This window comes from Monopterus albus, unplaced genomic scaffold (assembly GCF_001952655.1).
Source record: "Monopterus albus unplaced genomic scaffold, M_albus_1.0 scaffold26.1, whole genome shotgun sequence".
NCBI lineage: Eukaryota > Metazoa > Chordata > Actinopteri > Synbranchiformes > Synbranchidae > Monopterus > Monopterus albus.
The window spans coordinates 1,598,032-1,609,052 of NW_018127906.1; the positions used below are offsets into that span (position 1 = coordinate 1,598,032).

At 45.7% G+C, this 11,021-nt stretch overlaps 2 protein-coding genes across 2 annotated transcripts in view; both read right to left on the minus strand.

Annotated features, from left to right (window-relative positions):
• ppiaa (peptidylprolyl isomerase Aa (cyclophilin A)) overlaps window positions 1–4,267 on the minus strand; it is a 6,618-nt gene extending 2,351 nt beyond the window's left edge. Inside the window, exons 1-2 of the mRNA XM_020595245.1 lie at window positions 4,114–4,267; window positions 1,340–1,459 (exon numbers count right to left, since the gene is read on the minus strand). Of these exons, the coding sequence (XP_020450901.1) occupies window positions 1,340–1,459; window positions 4,114–4,182 (189 nt within the window). The 5' untranslated portion in view covers window positions 4,183–4,267. The remainder of the gene's footprint in view (window positions 1–1,339; window positions 1,460–4,113) is intronic.
• A 3,269-nt stretch (window positions 4,268–7,536) lies between these two features.
• The window catches only part of LOC109957284 (zinc finger MIZ domain-containing protein 2-like), a 10,637-nt gene continuing 7,152 nt past the window's right edge, over window positions 7,537–11,021 (minus strand). The window contains exons 12-18 of the mRNA XM_020595034.1: window positions 10,915–11,021; window positions 10,508–10,575; window positions 10,351–10,419; window positions 9,934–10,217; window positions 9,236–9,408; window positions 8,898–9,095; window positions 7,537–8,773 (exon numbers count right to left, since the gene is read on the minus strand). The exon at window positions 10,915–11,021 is cut by the window's right edge and continues 81 nt beyond it. Coding sequence (XP_020450690.1) covers window positions 8,666–8,773; window positions 8,898–9,095; window positions 9,236–9,408; window positions 9,934–10,217; window positions 10,351–10,419; window positions 10,508–10,575; window positions 10,915–11,021 — 1,007 coding nt within the window. The 3' untranslated portion in view covers window positions 7,537–8,665. The remainder of the gene's footprint in view (window positions 8,774–8,897; window positions 9,096–9,235; window positions 9,409–9,933; window positions 10,218–10,350; window positions 10,420–10,507; window positions 10,576–10,914) is intronic.

Genomic DNA, 11,021 nt, shown 5'->3' on the forward strand with positions numbered 1-11,021 from the left:
CCTCCATTATAAGGTGCATCTTGATTCATACATGCAGTCTGTGTGCAATGCAAATTTCAAGCAGACCCTCGTCCACAATGTTAACCAGCCTGCAAGCTATCGCTGCCCATTTAGCCATGGCCGTCTCAGACACAAGGTTGCATTTTACACAGATTTGGCACCATGTGCAGCAAAACCAACACTACCTTGCAGAAGTGTGACATCTCCTCTCCCTGGGCCCAGAAAGCCCGGCCCATTCATTCCACCAAAGCCATCGCAGTGCTTGTTATCCTGATTGTAGTGAACGGGAAGAAAGCAAACCAACCTATCAACCTAATGTAACCGAGGACGACATCAAATGAGCTATGTGTATGAAAATAAGTTGAATCTTTGTGGATGTAGAGGCAGAGACCAGCGGCTCCTCTGCAGCCGAGTTCAGGACGCCACTTTAACGCAAGAGCTGCAGGGTTGTACTGCAACAAAACCAAACTCCACTGTATTACAGTACATTGTGTTGCAGGCTACGGTCAGTCAAGTTATTAGTAGGAATGTGGCAGTGTTGTGTTCAAGTTTCCCCAGGAATCTGCACAGCCTACAGTTACACAGGATATTCTGTTTAATCATCATGAGAAAGCAAATCTCATGAAATTAAAGTAAAACTATACTGTCAGTCATTTTTTATAGTAGAAACATTGCATCATTAAGTACTGTACAAGAAAGTCCTCAAAAGCAAGTACTTGAAGTTAATCTGGAAAAGTGGTATTGGTTTATCCCTAGTTTTGTTTGGGTCCAGCGGCTGGGCTCCTCTGTCTTCAACCGTAAACAGGATGTTTTTGGCGTCGACAAATTGTCTGGTCATGTTTGGACAGACGGGGTCATTTGTGAGAACACTTCCAAAGAAGATGTGCAACTTTGTCCTGTAAGGAAATACAAATTATAGCCCAGATCAGATTCAGGCTATAATAAGATCGAGTAGCAGGAGGGCTCAAGCAAGTTGGGTCTGAAAGGCCAGGCTCAGTCTACAGAGCTCTATCCCACACTACAGTCCAAGTCAGACAGCTACAGCATTACAGGAAATCACCAAACCAAGGTTTGACTTGTGATTTAAGAATAAATAAAACTTCCATCTGAAGTAAAGGCCAAACGGTGATCAACAAGAGCCCTGATAAATTTTCCTACTTCAGCTTCAGTGTGAGGATTTGACTTTTCCTCATTACAAACATTGCACCACTGCCTCATTGATTAATTTCTGAAAATCAACCAAAAAATTCAAGCCCTTGTCTGAAAAACATACAAGACATTGTCCTGTTGTCAGTTATTGAAACCAACCCACAAGCTGTTCTCTGGACAGTGACCTCACCTGGCACATGAACCCTGGGATGATGCGGTGGAAGGTGCAGCCATTGTATCCGAAGCCCTTCTCGCCAGTGCAGAGGGCGCGGAAGTTTTCAGCCGTCTTGGGCACCACGTCAGCAAAGAGCTGTATAAACAAAAACACAGCCAAAGTCAGTCAAGGGTTGTAAATAACAGGTCATGAGTCAATTGTACATACAATTGACTCCAGTTGGGGTTGTTCTTCAGAGGGTAAACTGTACAGTAGGTCACCAGTAAAACTTCCATTTGGGCTGCTGCCATCCAGACCCTGAGCCAAAACCAGAACTGATTTATCAGACTGCACCTTGTTCAGTGCAGCAACTGGTTGTGTAACTACCTATACAGGCTTAGGAAAAACCCAGCTACAAGGAGGCATGTGCAGAAACAAAACCATGTTACAACCTTTATACGGCATCCCACAATTCTGAAGACATTTAAATTGCTGCACACATCTGCTGACGTTCACTCAAAAGTGGCTTTATAGGTTTAGAAAAACTAAACGCAGAAGGTTGACATGCAAGTGAAGCTGTTCAAGTACATTGAAAGTGCAGCCAGCCCATTAAACCCTAGTCAGCTCATATCGTGTAGAAACAGGATGGCATCACTGCACCTGACTGGAACAGCTGCCCACAGCCATGCAAGCTTATTGAGAGGGAAGGGGTGGGGCTGCAGCAGACAGGCTACCCAGCTGATCTCAGGCCAGCTGTCCAGCCTGTCACCTGCAATGCTGCAACAGAAACCTGGCTATGAGGGTAAAGCTGGCCTTACACAAGGAGACTGATAAGACTCACAACTACGGTCTGACCCAAGACTGGGGATCTTGCAGGGTCAATATTTGCAAGACGGGGGGGGGACGTGGACATAACCCAGTCTGATTAGGAGTGAGATCAGTCCACGTTTTGTCCTCCGTTGCAGTATGAAGGAGATGACACATTAAAGAGACTTGCTCACTCCAGTTTCACCAGCGGCTCAACTGGAGTCTATCATATTTACTACTCTTCCTGCTAGGTGCTGGAAGAAAGCTCACCTTTTAGTTGGTTGTTGTGCAAGTCACTGTTGGCTGAAGGCCCATAAAAACTGCAGACCCTGCTTGAGTTACTGCCCGGGCAAATGTGTTTAATATTATCCCAAGTCTTGGGATAATATTAAACACATTTGATTTTAATCAGAATGTTAAAATGAGGAAAAGTGACAAACTACTCTGATCACCACCAAACAGACGATGCGAATTCAACAACCGTAGCAAAACTTGATTTACTCAAACAGAAAATTTGTCAACACAAAATCACTTGAAAAGGTGTTAGGTGTATGGCTGGCAAAAGAATCAAACATGTAAAGGCCTGAAGCTTTTGCACATGCACAAATACAGAACAGTACCACACAGGTACAACCAAAAACAGTTAACATGAAGAAAAACCAAATTCATAACCTCCATGTATTGCTGTTGTGTGTCTGTGTATTTTCATACATCTACACCCAATTTACTGCTTGTGGTATGTCACAGTATCCCATCGCACTAATACAGGAAAAGGAAAGAACTCAGACCCTTATAATTACAGAGCAGTTTGCTCCAGATGAAACTCTAGTTACCTGTCACATCACACACCGACTGAGATTACCCAGGTGTGGAGCTGTGCACCGTGTAAGCGGAGACCATTAAGTTCAGCTTAGGCGAAAACTCGTGCCAAACTCGGGAACGCCCATACCCAGGCACAGCTGCTGCTGCTGCTATGCACAAAATGGCTGCTAGCCGCCTTCAGTTCACAGCTGCTAACGTTAAAGGAGCGGATGGAAACGGCCCGCCCGACAATGGCGTCATTACAATCGCTGCTGTTGCTTATGTAACACTATGCTTATTTATTATGGGCACAAGAGACTTGAGGCGTCCCGGTTGCTTCAGCCACAACGCCCCCCGCCCCCATCATCACCGGGGGGCACCCCGTCCGTCAACACAAGAGCCGGCGCCGTTAGCGTCGCTGTCACCATGTTAAACGCCACAAACAGTCAAAACTATATTTTTACATCAACGGCGACTAAAAGCCTTTTAACTGTGACATTTTAGACCGAAAATTTAAGAAGTGGCTCAGGAGATCAAGTAGTTTTCACTGAGACTTTTCCCGAGCTTCCGTCAAAGCGCCGAAACAAAGAATTAGATCGTCGGCTAGCATGCCTTGTTAGCGTTAGTTAGCTTAGTCCGTTAACCAGCGATGCCCGGGCAGTAACTCAAGCAGGGTCCGCGGTTTTTATGGGCCTCAGCGTGACGAAAGCTGCCGCAGTTTCATTCTACTTGATGTATTAAAAGGGTTGCTTAACGTCAAATACATTTATTCAAATTAAGTACCCGGACTGTAGCTAATTTAGTAAAAGATATCAATTACACTGCAGTTAGACTGGAATACCGCGTGGATTTTTCATAAAAGCATTTAAACCAACTTTGTAGTTCAAGCCTCATTAACTGCAAAATATTTAATAAATCGGCACCAACAACACACAGTTCCATTGCCAGTGCCGTACGCTAGTACCAGGCAGCGCTGGCTAACAGACGCCATAAACACGTGCATGGTCCTTCATACATGTTCCTGTCAGCTCGGCTAATGGTAGCTCTTGTGCTGCTACATGCAAACCACAGTGAGCAACAGAAACCCGGATGTAACCTTCTGCAGCCCAGCGTGACTCGGCGCCCGTACATACAATGCTGAGTCTAACCAACATCTCGGGTTGTAATCCCTCGGCTATACTTTCAATCAGAGTGCGGTTTACCTCGATAACAATACGTCCGATGGGTTTGCCGTCAGCGGTGATATTGAAGAAGACTCTGGGCTTGGCCATTTCTGCAAGAGTCGGTGGACTGAAAAGGTTTTCAGCGAAGACACACTGCAGGCCACAAGGAACCGAAAAAGATGGAAGATTATGGATCAATTTTATATAAGGCGGCGGAGGGCGGTGAGACGATACAGCGCGCCAATTGATAACGCCAAGCTATTTATTGACAGCTAATTTAGCGAATCAGCAACCAGGACAGCTACCGCTCCCTTTTTACTGCGCTCTGAATGGACAGGCAGATGTCACGATGTGTTTCATTCGTTTATCCGAGTGTGCCACTGCAGCGGAGGTTAAATGTTTCCAGTCTTTGTCACGTGCAGCACCGCCCCGTTCTGGTGTCCCGGTCATAAATTGAACTTAAGAGTCTCAGAACAGAGCGCGCCACAGATGACTGACAGCTTGGGCGTCCAGTACGTGCTGCGCGCGCGGTGCTTGTACGTCAAGTCCCGCAGTCAAAGCGCGTTCCCGCTGACGGGAGGAAATGTGGTGCGCGGCCGTGTGATCAGGGCGCGGTTAGGCCTGTTCTCTGCAGAAAGAAAAAGTTAGGAAAGTGTATGTTTCGAGTTTGTGTTTTGGAATTAAAAGCATAAATCAGACACGTTCCTTTCTTTTACTGGCAGAGCAGCTTGACAGAGGTGGTGAAGTAGATATTAGCAGTGAGACTGAGGTGTATTCAAAGTGAAAACATGAACTATGGTTATCTGTGGATGAATACTGTTATGGTGGTTGGGTAGAATCAGTGGTGAAGAATTAGGCTACTCACATCCCTTTTTTAAGATAATAAGGATAATCACCTTTATTTGGCCAAGTATGTTACACACAAGGAATTTGTTTCCGGTACAGAACCGATGGCAGCCATCTGCAGCGCCAACATAACCGACGGCTCTAACCATCGGGGGCAACTTAGGGGAACAGTGTCTTGCCCAAGGACACTTCGACATGTGGACTGCAGGCACCGAGATTCAAACCTCAGACCCTCTGGTTGGGAGATGACTGCTCTAAGTAAACATAAATACCACAGTGTAAAACTACTGTGTTACAAGTAAATGTCCTGTGTTCAAATGTTTCTTCAGTAAAATACAAAAGTATTAGCATCAAAATATAGTCTACTTGGAGTAGTCAACAGTCATGGCCTGTGTCCCAGTAATGTCTCTGATACTGGATCATAGTGACTAATTACTGTGTCCATCACTTTAATGCTGCAGCTGGTAAAGGTGGAGCTGATGGTAACTACCTTATATACTTATACTGTAAAGTACTTTACATCCTGCTGGGTAGCTGGTGGATTTCCCACTGGGATCAATAGAGTCTAATGGTTCTACTGGGTTTGGTTTGATTCATCTGATTCTGGAATAGAACTATATGTAGTGTGTCCCACTGTAAAAGGTGGAGAGGATCCACACTGTTCTTGTACATTTGCTGGGTGATTCTGACTGAGAGGTGTGGGTGATGGCAGCAGTTGGTATTGATCAATGATCTTTAATGACCTTTGAAAACCTCCAGTTGATGCTCTGCCACGCTAGCATCATGCCCTCACCCCACCCCCACCAATGGAAAAACGCAGCATGAGTTTGTGAGGATGTTTAATCTAAACAGCGATGATCTGTGCTGATGATAAAGTGAAAGAAATGTTCAGGTTTCCAGTACAAACCAGTTAGAGACAGTCTATTACATCATCACATTATTTTCTCCCTTACAGGCTCATTCTAGAAATGTAGTTCTCCCACACTGGTTCCCAAACTGAGGATAAATCTGAGGTGTCACAGGATTCTAATTCACTTTCGGAAGGTAAACTAATCACACAGCAGCTAAAAGCAACACAACCTTTACATTTTCAGCCATAATAAACCAAAGCTGTACTTGTTCCATTCAATTCATCCACCCATTCTCTCTCCCCATGTCATTTGCAGGGTGGCCACGATCCCAGCTGTGATGGATGGGCTACACCTGGACAGGTTTCCAGTCTGGCACATCGAGACAAAGAGGAAGCTTGTTGTCTAGTAATGTGACCTGCATGTGGGAGGAAACTCGCCCACATGTGTACAAGATTAAAATGTTAATATCGGTTTCGACAAAAGGGAACATCATTATCTAAAAGTGGAATTTATTGGACTGCATCAGCACACAGCATCATATACATGACGTTATAGTACCGGTTAGCTTTTTATTTATGATTTTATATGTATATTTTTCTTCTTACCTCATTTGTTGTTGTGATCTTTAACAGCATCTGTTTTTAAAAACTTTCTTGTGCTTCATTTTGCTGATGCTCATAGTCTATAGTCATCTGGCCGAACTACCTCAGAGTATTATCTTGAATAATCAGTTAATCATATGGCCTGTTTTCAGTCAGGATGTTTCTATCATTCAACCAAGAGTCAAAAAAGCAGATATACTCTGTTTACATCACAGAGGAAGGAGATGAGCAGCAAATCCTCACGACTGAGGAACAGGAAGTAGGAAATATTCCTATTTCTACTTTTAAAATGAGTCAGAGGTGGCAGATGTACACAAAGTGAAAGTGCACATACTTGTTTAAAAAAGTACTCCACTATGAGTACCACTACCAGTTCTTTACTCCAGCTGAAGCACATGGTCTAAAAGTTACTTTAAGTACAAAAGTGCAAGTACACTGCTAACAGAGCAAGTTCTCTTGTCATCAGTGTGACCGAGTTATTGATGACGAACATCTATATCCTACAAACACTTGATGCCGTCGATCACAGAAACGTGCACATCTGCTGTAGGTTTGTTCCACATGGGCGTTGTAAATACTTTCTGTATAAATCTAAAGTATTCCGGCCTGTACAAAAGTATTAGCATCAAATGATACTTGAAGTACCAAAATTCAAACTACTCATTATGCAGAATGGCACAGAGCAAACAGTATTGTATCATTACTGTGTAAACACCAGTATTGTTGAAGCTGGTGCAGGTGGAGGTCACTTTAACAACTTACTGTACTGACAGGTGAACGTAATCCACTGGCCAGTTAAATAATAATACATCTGAAAATTACTAGTTAATAAACATAGTGCAGTAAAAAGTTCAGTGTCTTAGTTGTAAAGGCGTTGAAGTAAAAATAAAACGGAAACACTCAGGTGAAGTACAAGCACCTCAGAACTGTAACGATGTGCAGTAACTGAGTAAATGTACTTAGTTACTTTCCAGCAGTTATAATTATCCAACCACTTACAAATTCATGTCCTGTTGCTCGCTGTTGCACAGCTGCTCCTGCACGTGACTAATGGTTTGTTTCCTCACCTCTTTGCGTCGTTTCTCAGATTCTGATGCTTGTACCAAACAGTTCGTAGTTTACATGACCAGGCTCGATAAAAGCACCACAGACTCACCGCTCTGTGTCTTTCCACTGTGTTTATTAAATTACAAAGGTTATTATTATTATTATTAGCATCATTACTGAATCATACAGGTGATCATGTAGTCTTATGTTTTCCAGAAGCCACTGGACTCACTGGGACATGGAGACACACAACTGTCTGGACTCGAGTCACTTTACAACATTCAGACTACTGATGAGGAGGACAGGGAGGAAGAGGAACCTTTATTATCACAAATACAAACTGCAGTTGTCTCACGAGCACAGTGTGAGGCAACGACAGCAATGTTGTCCCAGGGGCGTTTTAGTCGCACATTTCTCTCCTGATAGCGCCCGTCGGGGGCGCCACCGACCACGTTGACTCAAAGTTCCAGAATAAAGTGACACTGTTACAAAACTTTCTTTAATGAGTCGAGTAGTTTTGGCCCCATTTCCACTTTTCCTTTGTCCAGATTTTACACTTAGCTAGAGGCAGACGGAAGTAAAACGCACCAGCTTCAGTCTATGAAACTTGAATATTCACTCATTAGGCGTCCTGATAACTGTGGTGGAGGGCGTTGTGCAGCTGTGGACTTCAGCCAGCCACACCACCTCACCCTCATCCTTCCCTCACCCTAGGTCTCTGTGGGGACGCCCGCAGCCTCAACCAGATATATTCTGGTTTTAAAAGCATGACACATCCTTTGTAGCTCATTGTTACATAACATTAATACTCCTCATCACTGCTGAACGTCCCGGATCAATAAAAGTGACTGTGATGGAGTTTCTCTGTATTTTCATAGAACTGACCGGAAGGAAGAAAATCAGTCTTAAAGCTGGCAGATCATTTGGAGGATGCTCAGCAGCGACAGCGAAGACCATCTAGAATTAAAACTCACTTTAAATAGAGTGGAGTCGCTTCCTGTGAGCGGAGAGGCAGCGAATGAAGGGTGAAGCATCAAGAAAATAAAAAACACTATAAAATAAAGTTACCATCAAGTTCATAGTCACACATCAAAAAGTTTTCATATTTAAAAGTTGCTTTTGTTTTGTTTCTTCTCATCGTCTGCTCCATCCTGTGCAGATGGCAGCCATGGTGAACCAACAGGGAAGAGTTCATATCTTACAGTAACATCTGCCTAAATTCTGGAGGCGCGTGAGCGTGTGTGTTCAGTTGTTCTCAAACAGGGACAGCAGGTCGTCGTTGTTGTTGTTCGGTAGGTCTGGAGGTCCGAGGTAGGACAGCAGCTCATCTGGGTTGGTCAACTCCGGGAGCAACTGCAGAAACAAACAACATGTTACAGTCGGCGTGGCACCCCACGGGTCTCCATTCGGCTTCCACACCTGCTAAAAACACAGTACAATCTGTTTGCATGCACAGTAGAATCTGGTTTCTACTCACGTCCAGAGAAGGTTCTGGAACTTCTGTGGACCCCCCAAGCCCAAAGGAGCTGTCGCCTTGGAGACGGGGATTCTGGTTGCTACGCTGCATCATCTGGTTGCCGCCCGCCAATTGAGCACTGCCGTGGAGACCCTGTGACTGCTGCTGGGAAAGAGGAGCACCATGGGAAGTGGAGTCCAGACGACCTGAGACTGACATCTGATGAAGGAGGAAGGGGGGTGGAGAGGGAGGAAGAAAGGAAAGGCAAAAAATGAGGAGGTTAGGAAATAAGGAAAAAAAGAGAGTGCAATAAGAATCTAACCAACAAAACACGATGATCATGGTGGGGGTTACCATACCTGTCCAGCCATAGAGTGGTGGGGGGGCTTGTCAGGGGAGAGGAGGGCACTGGACAGCTCAGACTGGTAGGACAGAGGGGGAGGACCAGGGGAGGAGAAGTCCGCCCCAGGCCCTGGAGTCCCAGGACCATTGAAGTCGGAGAAAGTGCCGGGCTGACTGGGATAGGACGGAGCTGCCGACAGACACATCAACGCATCAACCGACCGATCAATATCAGAACATTACAACAAGAGTCAAATCACATATTTCCCAGTGTGTCGCCCGGGTGTGAGGACCGCATCCTACAGAAACCCGTTTCTGGGGACCTGCTCCTTCACAGGGCTGTAGCCGAACGTTTGTCATGTGGTGCAGGCTCATCAGATCAGCTGACGTACGTGTCACTAACTGCACACTGGTCCACAGAGCTAAATGGAGACTGTCGATTCTCCGTCACCCCTCACCGTGACGTTCTGGCTCCAGGTTGGTTTGGTTCTCCAGTTTTATTACAGTGTGATAAATATGAACTGATGAGAGACAGAACTACAACATGGAGCAGCACCACGGTACCACGGGCGCTGCTGCTGTGTCTCCTCAACATATCCACAAAAACACATAAAAGCAGAAGCAAACGTAACATCAACCTAAAATAATGAGCTTAAACCATGACCAGTAATATTTAGGACTTTTGAAGGTGCTGCATCATGTCAGACCAACATACCTGGTCCAGGGTAGTCAGGTGTGCTGCTGCTGTTACTACCGCCCCCAGCGGGTAGGGGGGGGTAGGGCATTGGGGAGGAGGCTGTAGAAGTAGAGGAAGAGGGGGTGGGCCCCAGTGATGCTATCATCTCCATGACGCTGGGCAGGACCATGTGACTGGGGCTGAGCGTCCTGCAGCGCTTCAACACGGGGCCATCTGATTCCTCCTTCACATGGAGGTCAGGTTTCACAGGCACCGGCTTCCAGCTGCACACCGGGTCGATGGTGATCTCCTCATACTCCGAACTGACAAGAGGAAGAGGAGGAGCGTGAGGACAGTTAGTGTATTTCTACTTGGTTGAGATGTTTCAAGCAGGTTATCCCAGCCTTTACATTAAGATCAAACAAAATCAGCTGTTCCACAACTAAAGGCTCTTACTTCTGAACATAGATGAGGATTCCCAGCATGTACTGATCCACTTCCAGACCTTCTAACAGAGCTGTTTTACTGCACACACACACAGATACACACAGGTCACAGAGGACACATGTAGAGCTTATGTACAAACAGCACGAGTGTGTGTAGGTTTACATACTTGCACACGGGGCATCTCCACGTCCCCCTCTCACAGTTGAGCTGCAGGTATGACTCCAGGTCAAAACACTGCAAACACACAGATGCTGCTGTCAGCAACTTTGCAGAAGAAGGTTTTAGTGAACAGCACAACAGCTGGAGTGGCAGCAGCTCAGGCTCTCCGGTCTACAGGCCGACACACTGAACACCGCTCCAAGTGATGTCACTGGTCTGTGTGTGTGTCAATGCTTGTGCGCGTGCTTCAGTGTGCTAAAATGTGCTAAAAATTGGTTTATGTACACCGGACTAAGAAGTACAGGTACTTCTGTGGCAAGTACCAGCTCAGTTCACACCCTGGTGTCACTGCTGAAAACGCTCGGTTGCTCTGACATCGGCGTGTTGAGTGCTGCGATTGGCTGCAGCTCTGACCTGAATGTGTCGACAGTCGTGGCCTCTGGCGGGCAGCTGGATGCGGCGGAAAGTGATTGGACACTTTAACGAGACTCTGATGGCTGTCTGTTCCACGCCGTCCTCTC